This window comes from Gopherus flavomarginatus, chromosome 5 (genome assembly GCF_025201925.1).
Source record: "Gopherus flavomarginatus isolate rGopFla2 chromosome 5, rGopFla2.mat.asm, whole genome shotgun sequence".
Classification (NCBI taxonomy): domain Eukaryota; kingdom Metazoa; phylum Chordata; order Testudines; family Testudinidae; genus Gopherus; species Gopherus flavomarginatus.
This window is the reverse complement of record NC_066621.1, coordinates 48,214,418-48,232,895: the sequence shown is the minus strand read 5'-3', so window position 1 is coordinate 48,232,895 and position 18,478 is coordinate 48,214,418. Positions and strand designations below refer to the sequence as shown.

Here is an 18,478-nt window from a genome sequence, read left to right as displayed (position 1 = left end):
TGTTTCCTTTATTAGTTAGTTGAAGATTTGTGTGTGGTTAACTTAAAACCTGAAAAAAAATCAACTAACACTTTATTTGATCAATATTCAATTCAGTTGATTTATATTCAATGTAGTGATCATTGCCATCTTCTAAATATTGAATAACAACGGTGTTATTGTTGATGAGACTGTCTCTTTACTTTTATTGACTTATGTGGATTGTGAATTACATGGGAATTACGTTTAAGTGTTGGAGTCTCCCATTGTAGTCCACGTGTGAGAGTCAGTTTGTCTCAGTGTGTCACCTTTTGCGAATGTAATTGGACGAGTGATCCGCAGATGCGTCTGCACATTGGGCAGACTTGGGCACATGTTTTTGCCACGGCATGCTTTCTTCACTCACGCGTCTCTTTGACATTTTCTATTCTGCTAGTCTCGATGGCGCTAACCACAGGCCAACAGATCTTGCTGCCATCTTGATCTGTTGGTGGCAGCAGCAGTTTTTCATGTGTTCGGGTCCACTTGTCCAGCTTTTAGGTGAGCTCTGAGAGTGTCCCTATTTTGTTTTTATTGGCTTCCCAGTGTACATACTCCCATTTTCAACAGTCCATAAAATGTGGCTTTGAGGAGTTACGTATCATGCGTATGTATGAGATGACCAGCCCAATGAAGTTGCATCTGTATGGTTAGGGATTCAGTGCTAGTCATGCAGCACCAGACCAGGACTTCGATGTTTGGTATCCTGTCCATTCACTTGATGTTACAAATGAAATGCAGACTGCGCATGTGAAAATGCTCTGACTGCTTCAAGTGCCTGGTATAGAGTGTCCATGTTTTACAGATGGATGAGAAGAGTGCTCAATATGATTGTACAGTAGATATTAATCTTCGTGCAAATGTAATGCCTATCACAATCCATAGGCAGCAACAAAGTCAACTGTAGGCAGAACTGGTTTTAGAAATGTGCTGCTTGATTTCATAGTCAACCACGGCATTATTATATGAAGTGCTGCCAAGATAACAAAATGTTTCTACTGTATTAATCAGTGTGTCATGAACTGTGATTTTGGGGGGCAAATAAATTTTTCTTGAAGCAGGCTGATAAAGCACTTTGGTTTTCTTGAGGTTGCTAGACAATCCAAATCACTTCGTCAATCTAGGAAAGCAGCCAGTTAAAAGTTGGTGTCTTCAACGATATGTGCTATGGGTGCACAGTCATCAGCAAAGCAAGTCAATCACTTTAGTGTGAGCACAAAGTCTCTGGAGATGGAACATTCTGCCTCCTGTGTGGAATTGCATGTAAATATCCTTGTCTCAGTCTTTGGGTATGTCTACACTACCCGCTGGATCGGCAGGTAGCGATCGGTTTATCGGGGATCAGTATATCGCATCTCATCTAGACACGATATATCGATCCCTGAACGCGCTCCCGTCGACTCTGGAACTCCACCAGAGCGAGTGGTGGTGGTGGAGTTGACAGAGGGAGCCGCGGCCGTCGATCCCGCACTGTGAGGACAGGAGGTAAGTCGAAATAAGATACTTCGACTTCAGCTACGCTATTCGCGTACCTGAAGTTGCGTATCTTACATCGACCCCGCCTCCTAGTGTAGACCAGGCCCTATGAAAGAATCTAGAAGCATACTCGCTAGAAAATTTGCTATCACCAAAGAGAATGGTAAATGGTATAGGTGCAAAAACACATCCCTTCTTAATGCTGTTCATGACAATGAAAGGCTCTGATGAAATGCTATTTTCCAGCACTCTAGCCAGCATGCCACCATGGAATGAGCGCATGATGTGTGCTGGCACCCAACTTTGGGCAAGATCTGTCAGATACTCTTGCAGTTAACAGTGTTGAAGGCCTGTGTTAGTTCTACAGACACTATATAGAGGTCACAGTTTTGTTCCTGGAAATATTTAGCAAGCAGCAAAAATATCCACTGTTCCGAAAGCCATGTAGACTCTCTGACATGATGTTATTAGTGATGGTGGAGCATCTTTTGAGAGAGGTATGTCAAAGTCTTCCCAGCAGTGGAAAGATGCAAGATACCAGAATCATCACAGATGCTCCATCATCTTTGCATTTGTATATATGGACAACTGAGGCATCCTTGAAGTCTTGAGCTATGGTCTCCTGCTCCCAGATGACACTGAAGAGTTGCATGAGCATTTGAGAAGTGTGGTTAACCACTATGCTTATAGACTTCTGGCAGTGTTTCATCTAAACCAGGTGCCTTTCCTTGTGACAGTTGTTTGATAATGATTTCTGTTTCGCTAATACTTGGTGGTCTAACGAGTTCGCTGTGTAAGGAGAACTGAGGTACACCATTGAGAGTAGGTTCCGAAATTGTAGATGGATGATTGAGTAGACTGTTAAGGGTTCAGCCCAATGATCAATGATGGCTTTCTTGTCTTTGAATTCTGACTACCCAACTTTGACCTCTGGCCTGGACCTGGACTCTGGCTATAGTTCTGACCCTGGTTTGACTGCAGACTCTGATCTCAGTTTTGACCTTGGCCTGTCCCCGGATCTCAAGTCCAGGACCACCGTTGGCACAGGACCCCCTTGATGTAGGTCCAACCTTATTCCCAGCTTTAACCCATGCTCCAGCCGCTAGGCCTAGTTATCTGAAAAAGTGCCTGACACCATGAGTTTAATCTGTACATTCTCTGAGCCTCTTAGATATTCTAGAGAAGCTTCCCCCATCTCTAATGATGCCCTTCCTTACCTCCATAAAAAATGTGTGTACCATGGTGTATGGTGGTATGGCCCATAATGCATGTAGTGTGCTAAGGCCACCTGATCATGAGACCTCATGCTAGTTTCATGTCCATGATGTTGTCTGACTTCCTCTTCCTAGTGTTGACTAGTGTTATTTTCAAAATCCAACTCCCACTCAGGGGAAACATGTCTATACACTCTAGATGTTCAAAGGACACTTTTTACCTAGAGAACACCAAACACTATTTATAACCTTCGGGGGAAAAATGCCAGGGAAACCTGATTTCCAAACTCAGGCTACCCCATTGGATAAAGAAGTGCATAGAGCATATCTTATCTAGAGCCACAATCCACCGAGCCTCTGCAGCTTCTATAGTATAGCTGAGATGCATTCCTATCCTGGAGATATGCAGAGTAACAACATGGAGCTCAAAAAATGAGGAGTACCTGTGGCACCTTAGAGACTACTAAATTTATTTGAGCATAAGCTTTAGTGTGCTAAAACCCACTTCATCAGATGCATGCAGTGGAAAATACAGTAGGAAGATATAGCCCACCTTAATTGATTACACTCGTTACAGTTGGTATGGCAACACCCATTTTTTCATGTTCTCTGTGTATATATTCTTCCTACTGTTATTTTCCACTGCATGCATCTGATGAAGTGGGTTTTAGCCCACAAAAGCTTATGCTAAGATAAATTTGTTAATCTCTAAGGTGCCACAAGTACTCCTCGTTCTTTTTGTTGATACAGACTAACATGGCTACCACTCTGAAATCTGTCAACATGGAGTTCAGTGCATACTTCCACTCTTTGGATTTGACATCCTGCTCTGATTCCCAATTTGGGAGAGTGGTAGTACAGTCACATTGAGTTAAATAATTCTTCAATCACCAACCACTCAGGAACATGGCTCATTGTCACTCTCAAATGAGAAAACACCGAGTTGACTCTGGTCAGAGAGGTCAAAGAAGAGGTTACTCGCAGTAACTGTTCTTTGGGAGTTGCCTCTGTGTATTCATAGTGTCCTGCTACCTTAGAGTTGTATATGAAATCATTACTCTAGTTTTGGAGAAGGAAGTGAGGCTGTTAAAGGGGAGCACTCCCTTATGTAGAGTAGAGCAATATAATCCTTGTGCAAGAACACCTGTGCAACCTCCAACAGATGCAGCTTTGCAAGACAATCCTGTAGCTTGATGTCTTGTTTGCCAAATTCCACAAGTAACAAATACACAAAGGTGACTATCAAATGAAAGCATCCCCTTCTCCTCATTGTATTTTGAAAATACAGGCATTGAATGTTTATATTTGTATACACTGAATTTGTATATTTGTAGTAGACTAGATGGTGCAATAGATGATGTGGCAGTAAGCATGGGATTGTGGACACAGGGCAGAAGATGCATGCCTAGGACTTAAAGTTGGTTCTTTGGCAACCATCCTCTCTGAGGAGCCATGCTGAGTACCATATGCTAGATGTCCGCAATGGAATGATAGTTAGAGTAGTTGCATACGGTGATGTGTGGATGCCCTGTACTGACGTACCGGAAAGAGGACGTTAATATGAGGGCACAATGCCATTGTGACTTGCACTTATTCATTTGTGATTCTTTAGCTTGTATGGGTCTACACTACTTCAGTTTGAACTATTTCAGTGCTAGAGTGGAGTACAATGCAGGTGGTACAGCTGCGCCAGTTTATTAGCCCTTCCAGTACAATTTCAGAATACTCCATTCTACCTCCAGTGACAGCTCAGAACATTCTGTGACACCTTCTCAACTGAATACTCAAACTGCTCTAGTTCCAGCCAGGCATAGAAGCAAGCAGACACAATGCAAATTATTAAAAGGAAAACTATAATTAGATTTTACCCTCAGTTTGGAAATCAGGTTTCCCTGGCATTTCCCCCCGAAGGCTATAAATAGCATTTGGTTATCTCTATGTAATAGGTGTCCTTTCAACATCTAGAGTGTATAGACACGTTTCCCCTGAGTGTGAGTTGGATTTTTGAAATAACTGTAGGAAGAGGATGTCAGTCACCTTAGGCATGAAATCTTTTCATAAATACTAACTTATCTGCTGTACAAATCTGCTTTTACAGTACACCCTTTTGTAACTCTCTTCATACAAGCAACCTTTTTTAACCAGTGATTCTTCACATCTTGAGAAACACAAACAATCCAGAAAGGAAGCATCTGTGCCTGGTAGTGTGAGAAGTACAAACACAACAGTTGTAGGGAGTGCTGTGTGTGCAAACATGATAAATCAATTGATGTTAACCAAGAAGGCTCCTGTGGACACTCAGCAGTTTTTGGACTGAATCCTTTTGGAACTGCCTAATGTAGTGTGCATAACTCTGAAATGGGATAGTTCTGTAGCACAGACAAGTTAGTGAGTTAGAGATTTTTTGCAGTTCTTTCCTAAGACTTTTCTCAAAGTGACTGCTTTCTTATGAAAAGGATAGTCTTGAATTGTCTTAACACTGAAGTATGAGTTGACATTTGTGCATGTTTTCTGTACAAGAAGGATTGTGTGAGAGAAGGAAGTCCTTTTTCTGTTTCAAAATTTCTAAATTAGCAATGTGGGAGTAGAACTTTAAAAGTTGATAAAAATATTGCAATATCAAATGATTATTTCAAGTGTCACTAAGACAGTTAAAAAAAACCAAATAAAATATTAGAATTATGTATAATTTTGCCGAATAGGGTCATTCTTTTAAAACTATTTTATTGGATTTTAGTGCACTTATTTAAGATCCATTTTAACTACTTTCCCGCCCTGTGTAACTTCAGTATAGTTAAGGAAATCACCCACACTTATTAAAAAGCTTTTATTGAAAATATTCTTGCCTATTGGTCCTCTGGATTATGAAAATATAGGGCCCTCTTCTACAGAAATGTTTGATATTTCTTTCACATTTTAGAGCTCAAAGGCAAACTTTTGACTTTTTCAACAAAAAAAACCAAAACACTTTTTTGTGACATGTTTTGTGTGGCGAACCAAAAGAGAATTATTTCATAGATTCCAAGGCCTGAAGGTACCATTGTGATCAACTAGTTTGACCTCCTGTATAATACAAGCCATAGAACTTCCCCAAAATAATTCCTAGAGTATATCTTTTAGAAAAGCATTCATTCTTGATTTAAAAGTTGTCACTGATGGAGAATCCACCACAGCCCTTGGTAAATTGGTCCAATGATTAGTTACACTCCTCTATTAAAATTTACGCCTTACTTCCGGTCTGAATTTGTCTAGCTTCAACTTCCAACCTTTGGATCATGTTAAAACTTCCTCTGCTAGATTGAAGAGCCCATTATCTAATATTTGTTTCACATGTAGGTACTTATAGATGGTAATCAAATCACCTCTTAACCATCTGTTTGTTAAGCTAAATAGATTGAGCTCCTTGAGTCTCGCTATAAGGCATGTTTTCTAATCCTTTAATCATTCTTGTGGCACTTTTCTGAATCCTCTCCAATTTATCAACATCCTTCTTTAATTATGGACACCAGAATTGAATACAGTATTCCAGGAGCAGTTGCACCAGTGCCAAATAGAATGGTAAAATTACCTCTTTACTCCTACTTGAGATTGCTCTGTTAATGCATCCAAGAATCACATTAGCCCTTTTGGCCTCAGAATCACACTGGGAGATCATGTTCAGCTGATTATGCACCATGACCCCCAACTCTTTTTCAGAGTCATTGCTTCCCAGGATAGTCCATTATCCTGTAAGTATGGCCTATGTTCTTTGTTCCTAGATGTATACACTTGTATTTAGTCGTATTAAAAAGTATATTGTCCGCTTGCACCCAGTGTCCCAAGTGATCCAGATAGCTCTGTATCAGTGACCTCTCACCTTTGTTAATTATCACTCCCCCAATTTTTGTGTCCTAAGCAAACTTCATCAGTGATGATTTTGTTTTCTTCCAGGTCACTGATGATGATGATAAATAGCGTAGGGCCAAGAACCGATCCCTGCGGAACCCCATTCAAAACACCTATTGGATGATGAGTTCCCTTTTACAGTTCTATTTTGAGACCGATCAGTTAGCCAGTCATTAATCCATTTAATATATGCCATGTTTGTTGTATATGGTTCTGGTTTTTAAATCCAAATGTCATGTGGTACCAGTGTCTTATGGAAGTCTAAGTATATTATATCAACATATTATCTTTTTCAGCCAAACTTGTAATCTCATAAAAAATATTAATTTAGCTTGACAGGATCTATTTTCCACAAAACCATGTTGATTGGCTTTAATTATATTACTCTCCTTTAATTCCTTTGTAATCAAATCCTGTATTATTTAGTCCAGGGGTTGGCAACCTTTCAGAAGTGGTGTGTCAAGTCTTCATTTATTCACTCTAATTTAAGGTTTTGTGTGCCAGTAGTACATTTTAACATTTTTAGAAGGTCTCTTTCTATAAGTCTATAATATATATCTAAACTATTGTTGTATGTAAAGTAAATAAGGTTTCAAAATGTTTAAGACGCTTCATTTAAAATTAAATTAAAATGCAGAGCCTCCCAGACCGGTGGCCAGGACCTGGCCAGTGTGAGTGTCGCTGAAAATCAGCTCGTGTGCCTACCCATGATTTAGTCCATTATCTTGCCCAGGACCAATGCTTATAATTACCCAGGTCATCCTGTTTATCTTTTTTAAAAATTAGCACAGCATCAGCTTTCTTCCTCTGTCACGGAATTTTGAGAGTGCCAAGACTTATCTAAAATCAACATTTCATTTCTAAATATCTAAAATCAAATCCAATGAACTCCTCAGTCAGCTCTTTTAAAACTCTTGAATGCAAGTGATCCGGCCCTGCTTATTTTAAAATGTTTAATTTGTTTGTTACATATTTTTTGTTTATTCTTATAGCTTTTCTAAATCAAGTAGTTTTTGTTATCAGTTTCAGTTTCATTCTCAGTTGTGGGATTGTGGCTTTTTAGGCATCTGGTAAAGTGTTCTTAAACAATTATCAATTATCATTCAATGTTTTTCTGATTAAATTCTTCCACGCAGGTGATGTGGCTCATTGTTTTCAGCTTTGTAAAATTTGCTTTTTTGAAGCATCAAGTATAAAAATTACTGTTCTAGACTTGATTCTGCATATTATATATGTAATAAAGTAATGATCACTTGTATTTAATTACCATTAATTTTTAGTGCTGTGTTCAGTTCCTCTTTCTCAGTCACAATGAGGTTTAATATAGAAGTCCTCCGTGTTAGATGCAACACTTGTTGAGTTCGAAAATTGTCATCTAAAAGATTTAGAAATTTCAAGGATATTTTAGTGCTGGCAGCATGAGATCTCCAGTATATGTTACTCAAATTGAAGTCTCCCATAATCATGCAGCTTTTCCCCCTTACAAACTATAGATAGGTGTATAAGGAACTGATCATCCTGTCCCTTGGTGTGATTTGATGGTCAGCAGACAACAACTAGTACACAATCTTGGGTACTATTTGTTAGCATCTTGTACTTTATCTTTTAGGACATTCTCCCATCCCTTTTCCCACTTGGTTTTCCTAAATAGATTATAACCATTGCTTTTCACATTCCAGTCATGTCAATCATCCCACCAGGTTTCAGGAATACCAACAAGATCGAATTTATGTTAATACTCTTCTCCCTAATTGCAAGCAAAAGCTGTAGGTATCTATGAATTATACATATTTTATTCATTTTTAGAGTTAATTCAGCTATGAAATTGAAGAGTGACCATTCTCACTAAACATGGTTGTTCTAATAGAAGAGACAGCTCTTCTAATGTTCATGGTTGGGAATTTTGCCTTGAGCACTCTAACTCATTAACACGGCCACTTTACATTAACTGGCTAGTTAGCTGCCTGCGCTCATGCTCATGAGTTAGGGCAGAGCCATGCCTACACATTGTAGGAGGATATGCCATCTTTGGTGGGGACATATGTGTTGAGTTGAGATGGACAGTTGGCATACAGATTATAATGCAATATTGTTATTGTGGGGAGTGGGAAGAAGGAAAGTCTATTAAGAATACATGCAGTAACAGTTCTTCTTCTGTCTTTGTCATCTCCTCAATGGAACTTAGGATAGATCCCATGACACAATGACATAAAAGACTAGACTTGATCATAATAGAGTATAAGAGAAAGTAACAAGCTGGGAAATGTCTTTGAGTAGAAAGCAAGAGACAATTTTTTCTTATTTTGTGTTTTTTTTCATGGTTCACAAAGGAGACAAAATGGCTTCACGTGGGCCGTTTATGTATTTGCTGTGTAATAAATATGCATGTGCATCTCCTTGCATGATAATGTCAGGAATAAGTGCTTCTTACTCTTTTTACACATAAATGATTTGTGGGATTGTGACGTAGTGAATTCAGCAAGGAACTGGCACCTGCGATCTGGACCTGGATTTTGGGTCCTGGATTCTGTTGACAGTTCTGTCACTGACTTGTGTGATCTTGGCCAAGTTATTTAGCATTTGCACTTTTTATCTGAAAAATGTGGTGCTTACCTTTGTAAAAATCTTTTGAAAGAGACTGGCTATAGATGAAGAAAGCACTATATAAGTTTGTATTTATTTCTACATATTAAATCATTGAGTATTAGAGAAAGATAAGAGTGTTAGCTCCGCATGTGAATTTCTTGAAAATTTTTCCTGACTTTCAGGTTTTTTGTGGGACATCACATGTGATAGTTTAAATACTGAAGATGAATTCGTTTTTCTCTTTGCTCTATCCAGAGTGGACAAGGGGTAAATGTACTTTAACACTATTCTTCTCATGTGTGATGATAATCCACAGCTTTGAATAGCACATTAGTGAGGCTCTGGGAAATTATCTAGCAACTTGTTCTCCCCGGAAGGGCTAGCTCCTTTACTCTTAGGCAGTCAGTCCTGGAAGCCTTCCTCCATGTTTAGTCATTAAAGTTCTCTCTGCAAATACTCAGTTCAATCAGTATATCTTCCAAGTAGTCCTATTTCCAAATATAATTGAGGGGATGCATGTCTTTGTGTATGGTACCCAAAAGAGGAGAGTGTCTGTCAGGGAATTGTGGTCTGAGGCTGAGAAATCAGGTTTCAGGACTAGATTCTGTGTTCATATGCAGCTCCCAGTAGGGCAGAATTTGACTCTAAATAATTTGACTCCAATATGCTGCACAGCAAGCCACAAGGACGTAAATAAAACTACAGACCTGAACTTTGATGCTCTGTTTTGCTGAGGATTTCTTACCCTGCGGGGTGAATTCTGTGGGATTTTGTTTTTTAAACTTACAAACAAACCCCGATACCCTTTGTATAGGACAAGTGATATTCTTCTTCGAGTGCTTGCTCATGTCCATTCTATATTTGGTGTTTGTGCTTGCCACATGCACCGGTGCTGGAGGCTTTTCCCTCAGTGGTATCTGTAGGGGACTTGCTCTGGCGCCCCTGGAGCAGCCCACACATGCCACAGTATAAGGGGCACTGCTGGCTTCCCCAGCCCTCAGTTCCTTCTTGCCGCCAGTGACTGTGCTGGAACGTCTGCTGCTTCAGCTAGCTTTTCACTTCATTCAGTGTGTCTCATGAACATTTTTTCCTGTAAATTAGTCGTATATAGTTAGTAGTTACCCCTAGTTGGTTCCGGATGGGACTCATCCGAGGGACTGGGCATGCTCCGGTCCCCAGGCTTTAAGCCATGTGATCTTTGTAAGTGGCCTATGCTCATCAGCGACCCGCACATTAGATGTTTAAGGTGTCTAGGCAAAGGACACATAAGTGACAAGTGTTGCATCTGTAAATCATTCAAACCCCGAACGAAAAAGGAGACAGATATCCATCTCAGGGCACTCCTCATGGAGTCGGCGCTGCCCCCAGCACCAGAGCAGAGGTCCAACTCAGCCCTGAGCACCGCAGTGTTAGTGTGGAATGCCCCACCTGCACCATCTAGAAGCGGCACCAATCCCTGACCAAAAAGCCCAAGAGGACCACGAGGGGAAGATCTCCCACTTCCCATAAGGGAAAGGACTGGGCAGAGGAGAGCCAAGACCTGTGTTGGGCGGCTCAACACTTCTGTCAGGAAGTTGGGCCCCTGCTCAAGTCAAGTGTTCTAGCCCCTCCCATACTATGCCTGCCGCACCAGACATAGATGAGGGCTTCCATTAGCTAGAAGTTCCATCGATGCCCGAGGTCCTGCAGGCAGTGCAGGAGATCCTGATGGTACTGGTGCCACCCACACCGGCTCCAGCCTAAGTACACAGGGTACACTGACAGCAGGATTCGAGGTGCGGCTCACCAGTAACCTGGCACAAACCTATGGAGGCACGTGCCCCCTGGCATGAGCGTTGAGACTGACCCTTTGTGTCTCCAGTGCCTTGGCATAAATCACGTGACCAATCCTTTGAACAGAGCTACCAGTCACCCACCTGCCAGCCCCTGTCACCGAGACTCGAATCCCTGACGACCGGCCTTATCCAGCTCCCAGTCCCGCTCTAGGTCCTGGTACTGTTCGAGCAGCATGAGGCGTAGATTGCTGGTCTACTGATGCTGATCTGCCAAATGCTGAAGATCCCTGAGGGCCCATGTGAGGGACTCATCTCGATCAGACAGGTCGACGTCAAGGCACAGTGGTCGGCACCACATGGAGGAGGGCCGCCAGTCCAGCGGGTCCTGGTCACTCTGCTGCAACCATTCCCCTTATGACTCTGACATTGAACAGGAGTCATTGTCAGCAGGACAAGCCATGGCACCTTCAGTACCGTCGACATCATCAGCACTGCAACTGACTCCATGGTGCCCTGGCCAATGGCCGGCGGCATGGTACCTCTGGAACTCGTGGGGATTTACCCAGCCCTCTCAGGCTGCCTAGTCAATGGCGGGGGGGCTCAGATACGCCATTGGCCACAGTATCCCACCCTTCCAGAGGTGGAGGCCCCAAAGGGAAAGACCCCCCCCAGGCCCATGAGGATGCTGTGTGGTTGAATTTGGAATTTGAACTTGGGCCTGCTCTAATGAGGTCCAGCAAATCCTGTTGGAAAGCAGGAAGCCTTCCACTAGAGCAACCTACCTGGCCAGATGGACGAGGTTCTCCCACTGGGCGTCTGAGCATAGCATCTCTCCAACACGCTTCTCTTTACAATCTATTTTAGATTATCTGCTCCATCTTAAGAACCAGGGATGGCCCTCTCTTCCATCAGAGTACACCTTCTGGCTATCTCTGCTTTTCACCCACTGATCCAAGGTCAAATGGTGTTTTCACACGACATGTTGGTCTGATTCCTGAGAAGCCTCAAGAGACTCTTCCTGCTGGCCCAGGCTCCTGTCCCACAGTGGGACCTTAACTTGGTTCTTTCTAGGCTCACGGACCCACCCTTTAAGCCTATGGGCTCCTGCTCCCTCTCCTACCTGTCATGGAAGGTCACTTTCCTTGTGGTGATAACATCCAGGAAATGAGAGTCAGAGCTTAAAGCCCTGACATCGGAGCCACCGTATACGGTGTTCTACAAGAACAAAGTTCAACTGCGACCCCATCCATCCTTTCTGCCAAAGGGGGTGTCTTCCTTCCACATTAACCAAGACACCTTCCTTCCAGTGTTTGTCCCAAGCTGCACACCACTGGGGAGGAAAGGAGGCTGCACGCCGTGGATATCAGACGTGCCCTGGTGTTTTACCTGGAGCATACCAAGCCCTTCCACAGGTTGACCTAGCTCGTCATTGTGACAGCGAACAGGATGAAGGGCCTTCTGGTGTCATCACAGAGGATTTCCAGCTGGATCACCTTCTGCATCCAGACCTCATAGACTCATAGACTCATAGACTCATAGGTCAGAAGGGACCAATCTGATCATCTAGTCTGACCTCCTGCACAAGGCAGGCCACAGAACCCCACCCATCCAATTTTATACAACCCCTATCCCTGGACTGAGTTATTGAAATCCTCAAAAATGGTTTGAAGACCTCAAGCTGCAGAGACACCACCAGCAAGCGACCCGTTCCCCACGCTGCAGGGGAAGGCGAAAAACCTCCAGGGCACCTGCCAATCCGCCCTGGAGGAAAATTCCTTCCCGACCCCAAATATGGCGATCAGCTAAACCCTGAGCATGTGGGCAAGAGTCACCAGCCAGCACCCAAGAAGGAGTTCTCCGCAGCAACTCAGTACCTATCGCATACAACATCTCCCCGCAGACCATTGAGCAGACCTGTCTGGTGGTAATTCAAGATCAATTGCCCAAATTAACGATCCTATCATAACATCCCCTCCATATACTCATCAAGCTTTGTCTTAAAGCCAGGAAAGTCTTTTGCCCCTACTACTTCCCTCGGAAGGCTATTCCAGAACTTCACTCCCCTAATGGTCAGAAACCTTCGTCTAATTTCAAGTCTAAACTTCCTAATATCCAGTTTATACCCATTCGTCCTCGTGGCTACATTAGTACTAAACTTAAATAATTCCTCTCCCTCCCTAACGTTAACCCCCTTGATATATTTATATAGGGCGAGCATATCCCCCCTCAGCCTTCTTTTGGCCAGGCTAACAAGCCAAGCTCTTTAAGTCTCCTTTCATAAGGCAGTTTTTCCATTCCTCGGATCATCCTCGTAGCCCGTCTCTGAACCTGTTCCAGTTTGAATTCATCCTTCTTGAACATGGGACACCAGAACTGCACACAGTATTCCAGATGGGGTCTCACCAACGCCGTATACAACGGTACTAACACCTCCTTATCCTTGCAGGAAATACCCCGCCTGATGCATCCCAAAATCGCATTTGCTTTTTTAACAGCCGTATCACATTGGCGACTCATAGTCATCCTGCTATCAACCAGTACCCCAAGGTCCTTCTCCTCCTCCGTCGCTTCCAACTGATGCGCCCCCAACGTATATCCAAAATTCTTATTATTAATTCCTAAATGCATGACCTTGCACTTTTCACTATTGTATTTCATCCTATTTCTATTACTCCAGTTTACAAGGTGGTTCAGATCTTCCTGAATAGTATCCCTGTCCTTCTCCGTGTTAGCAATACCCCCCAGCTTCGTGTCATCCGCGAACTTTATTAGCACATTCCCGCTCTTTGTGCCAAGGTCAGTAATAAAAAGGTTAAATAAGATCGGTCCCAAAACCGATCCTTGAGGGACTCCACTGGTGACCTCCTTCCAGTCCGACAGTTCACCTTTCAATACGACCCTCTGGAGTCTCCCCTTTAACCAGTTCCTTATCCACCTTACAACTTTCATATCACTCCCAGCTTTTCCAATTTAACTAACAGCTCCCCGTGCGGAACCGTGTCGAACGCCTTACTGAAATCTAGGTAAATTATATCTACCGCATTTCCTTTATCTAAGTAATCCGTCACCTTCTCAAAGAAGGAGATCAGATTGGTTTGGCACAATCTACCTTTAGTAAATCCGTGTTGCAATTCGTCCCAATTACCATTGACCTCTATGTCCTTAACTACTTTCTCCCTTACCTGTTACAAGCTGGCACAGGTCCCACCACCACCAATTGTGAGGGCCCACTTGACCAAGGCTCAGGCATCCTTGGTGGACTTCTGGGCACATGTTCCCATCCAGGACATTCACACATTCATGGCGCACTATGCCATCACTCAGCAAACCTGAGATGACATTGGGTTCGGCAGAGCTGTGTTGCAATCTACACGTCCGTGAACTCCTACCCGCCTCCATTAGCACTGTTTGGGAGTCACCTAATATGGAATGGATATGAGCAAGCACTTGAAGAAGAAAATACAGTTACCTTTTCCATGACTGCTATTCTCCAAGATGTGTTGCTCATGTTCATTCCATAACCTGCTCTCCTTCCCCACTGTCGGAGTTTCTGACAAGAAAGAACCGAGGGTGGGGGGAGCCAGGAGTGCCCCTCCTACTGTGACATGTGCACGCTGCTCCAGGGGGCCCCAGAGCCAGTCCCCACTGAGGGAAAAACTTCTGGCACCAGTGCATGTAGCGAGCACACACACACCCCTAATATGGAATGGACATGAGCAACACATCTTGAAGAACACCAATTATGAAAAAGGTAACTGTTTTTTAAGACATGAAGACTGTACTGGGAAATTGCACCTCTTACATCAAGAGTAAGAGGAATTTTTTTCTTAAATTGGATTTCTAGTAATTTTTTAGTTTTAGAAATGCTCAGTGTAAGTTTAAACCAAATATTCAAGCAATCACTTTCTATTTTTAATTAAAATTGAAATAGTTCTTAGGGTCTACTCAGCGTTCAGTGTAAGCCAGTTAATTCTGTGCTGAAAAGGATTGCCGTTACTTTATCTACATCAAACAAGACACTGATGAAATTTCCCTGAAAATCCTCAACTTTCCATATTCTCCAGGTAGAATAGATACTTTCCTGCTGCTTAGTCCACATGGATTAAGGTAGGCAGGGATTTTAAATGGCAGATATTAGTTACTGGCACTATATTAGCAATAATACAGTGGGGTTGTAATGTCATATTTTGCATATATAATATTGTGGATACTGATGGATGCATTCAGTTTATATTCACACATAAACGTATCTGAGTTAACGTTGCTCTGGAGACCTTAACTTCTGAATTTTCCCACAGAAGGGGCTTGTTGAGTATTGGTGAGGGACACATTAAGGAATGATGCTCCATCTGTAAGTCACTCAAAAAGAGGACTTAGGTGGCCAGAGACATAAAGCTGAAGTGACACCTTCTGGAGCAGACCATTAGGCCTGCTTTGGCACCAAGGCCCTTGTCTGATCAGCGGTCACCTTTGGAACCAGCAAGTGATCCATGTTTGGATCCGGCTGTTTCCCCCTAGAGGAAGAGGACTCATTCTCCTTCCTCTGGCGTGGCAAGGAAGAGATCTCATAAGACTAACCGGGACCAGTCCAGAGCTCATGGAGACTCATCTTCTATGAAGAGTGCTGACCAGCACCGTACTCCTTCTGGCACACGGGATGGCACAGGTCCGTCTAAATGTTCCCTAATACCATGCTGAGATCAGCGAGAGCCCGTACCATTGACTGGTTCTGGCCGTGGGGCGTATATAGAGACCAGTACCAGTCACGTCTGCACAAGTGCCCACCGTCTACCTGCTGATCGCATATCAGGCTGCTTCAGACCTGCTTTGCCTCTCAGTCCCTTACTCTCCACTAGTTCAGGAGTTTCCTGGTGCTGTAGTTTCTAGCACTTAGTCTTCCTTTGTGCCTTTGGCAACTTCTGGCCATGTTGCAGAGCTGCCTGGTTTCTTGGCACCATGACTCACATCACCCACATCTCGGGTTGTGGAATAGAGGCAGATGCCATGCCCAGTAGTGAAAGACCCCTCAACGCGAGTATGCCCCTTGGCACCACCATTGGCCTGGCAGCAGTTCCTGTCATTGAGCTCAGTACTGTCCTTGGTCTCAATGCTGGTGCCCTGTCCAGTACAGGATGGGAGTATTTCTCACTCTGTACTGCTGGTGCCGGTTCTCTATTTCTCTTCAACACCAATTCGGCACCTATGCTAAGCTTCGGATGAGTCTGGGTCATTTGTTTGGCCCGTCAGGGCTGGCTTCCCCATTGTCACTGGAGATCCAGGTCGGGGTCATCCTCTCCGTTGTCATCACCTAATAGGTGCCAGAGACCATACTCAGATCACCATCGGTGCTGAGATGGGCATTGTTCCCACAGTCAGGACAAATGCTCTTGCTCTAGTGCCTACTGGCCACCAGTACCATCTCACCTGCTGGAGCCTACTTACTCTTTGCTGCTATCCTCAACAGTTTCTAACCCACCGATTCTGTCATAGCCTCCAGTCCTCATAACTCTGGTGTCATATCGACAGCCTCTGGTACCAATGCAATTACAGGACCTCTTTCAGGTCTTGGTACTGACTCAACCACCAGTATTGATGCCACTTGCCCCTCCACTTGCCACCTCATCAGATTTGGAAGTGTCTATGCAGGATTTCCTTTTTCAATCTCTTTCACTCAGGGCATACCCTAACAACAAAACTCCTAGCAGGGTATGCATTCCACCCTGGCAAGGACAAGAGCGGGATCCTGCCCCTTTCCCTTACTCCCCACTTATTGGAACCCCTGGTGACCCATTGTTCTGAGTCCCATCCAATAGAGGGCACATCAAGAGCAACAGCAACCACTCTTGGGTTCTTTTTCACTGCAGGATCTTTCATGGAGCAGAGCCTCCTGTGAAAGAAGCAGCGTCACCTTCCCACAAATCACCCTCCTCTAGACAAGGCTGTCAGGCCTCCCCTGCCATCTTATATTGACATTTCAAAGCCTTCCAGACCTTACAAAGCCTATAGTGGAGACCCTACATGTCCTGTTGGAAGAGATATAACACTCCTTGTTGGACATTCTTCATGCTTTTCCTCAGCACAAAATCGCCTTGTCCATCAATTATGCTCTCCTGGCCCCTGCATGTTCCAGTGTGGGACACCCCAGCTATTATACCACTTACATGTGAAAGGGGTGGACAAAAAGTACTACAACCCACCCAAAGGATCAGAATATTTCTTTTTCCATCGTATGCCCACCTCTCTGGTTGGGGAGGCAGTCAATGAATGGAACAGGCAACATCGGTTCCACTCTACTCCATCCAATAAAGAACAAAAAAGACGGGACCTTCTGGGATGAGAAAGCTAATCCTCTGTCACGCTGCAGTTGAGTAGCCAATTACCAAGCCCTGATGGTAAAATAAAAATTTTCAAAGTATTCCAAATTTTCATCCTTTATCGAACACCTGCCAGAGGACTAGGGGGAGCAATTTCAAGCCCTCATAACAGAAGGCCAGACAATTACCAAGGCATTTCTTCAAGCCTCACTAGATACTGCTGACGCAGCTACTTGCTCCACGGTTACAGCAGTAGTTGTTCACAGAGCTTCTTGGCTGCAGTCCTCTGGTCTGTCTTGGAAGGTGCAAAATCCCTTTGAGGGACCCCAGTTATTCAGCGACACCATGGACTGGTCCCTTCACTTTCTTAAGGACTCTTGGGCGATGCTACGATCTCTGAACATCTATATGCCTGTGGCAAAGAGAAAGTACAGTAGGTCACAGACAGCTGAACTGTCTCACGCTGTCCACTGTGAGTCCATGAAAATGGATGAGCCTCACAGGAAGAAGCCCAGGCTCTCTACATTCTCTCAGAAAGGACCGTCTACTACTGCAACCTCCCAGTCAGCTACATCCTAACAACACCCTCAAAAACTGGTTGAGGGTCACAAACTCTCTCCTACTTCAGATTTTATGCTGCACATATCTCCCCCCTCCAGCCCTATGGGGACTGTCATTTCCATTTCCTACCTTCCTGAGAACACCTCATCTCAGACAGATGGATCCTGGAATTGACACCTTCCGGTTACTCCATCCAATTCAGCTCCCTTCTGCCCCCTCATTTCCCCTCCTCCCTTTTCAGGGACACCTCTCACAAGAGTCTTTTGAGGCAGGTATAATCCGTCCTAGCACTGGGAGCTATCAAACCTGTCCCTCTGGACTTAGTTGGGAAAGACTTTTATTCTGGATATTTCCTGGTCCCCAAGTAAAATGGGATGGAGACCAGTTCTGAACCTCAGGACACCAAGCACCTTTGTCCTCGCTCCACAGTTTAGAATGGCACCCCTAGCTGTTTAATCTTCCTGGTGCAGAGAGGAAGTTGTGTGTCTCCCTCAACCTCCCGGATGTTTATTTCCATAATGCCAGGCCTCTTTCACACACATATCCTATGTTTTGTGGTGAGCAGATACTACCAGTATTGCATCGTACCCTTTGGCATTCCTACTGCTCCAAAGGTCTTTACCAACGTTCGTCAGATAGGAATAATAAT

At 43.7% G+C, this 18,478-nt stretch overlaps 1 protein-coding gene across 5 annotated transcripts in view; it reads left to right on the top strand.

The window, feature by feature from the left end:
• Positions 1-18,478, top strand: part of CHID1 (chitinase domain containing 1) — a 288,759-nt gene that overhangs the window by 167,382 nt on the left and 102,899 nt on the right. The window contains exon 11 of one of the 5 annotated variants that reach the window (XM_050952926.1): positions 6,639-6,847. The exons of the other annotated variants lie outside the window; for them this stretch is intronic. Within the exon in view, the coding sequence (XP_050808883.1) occupies positions 6,639-6,717 (79 nt within the window). The 3' untranslated portion in view covers positions 6,718-6,847. Of the gene's footprint in view, positions 1-6,638; positions 6,848-18,478 lie in introns of those variants that run through there. 5 annotated transcript variants of the gene reach the window in all.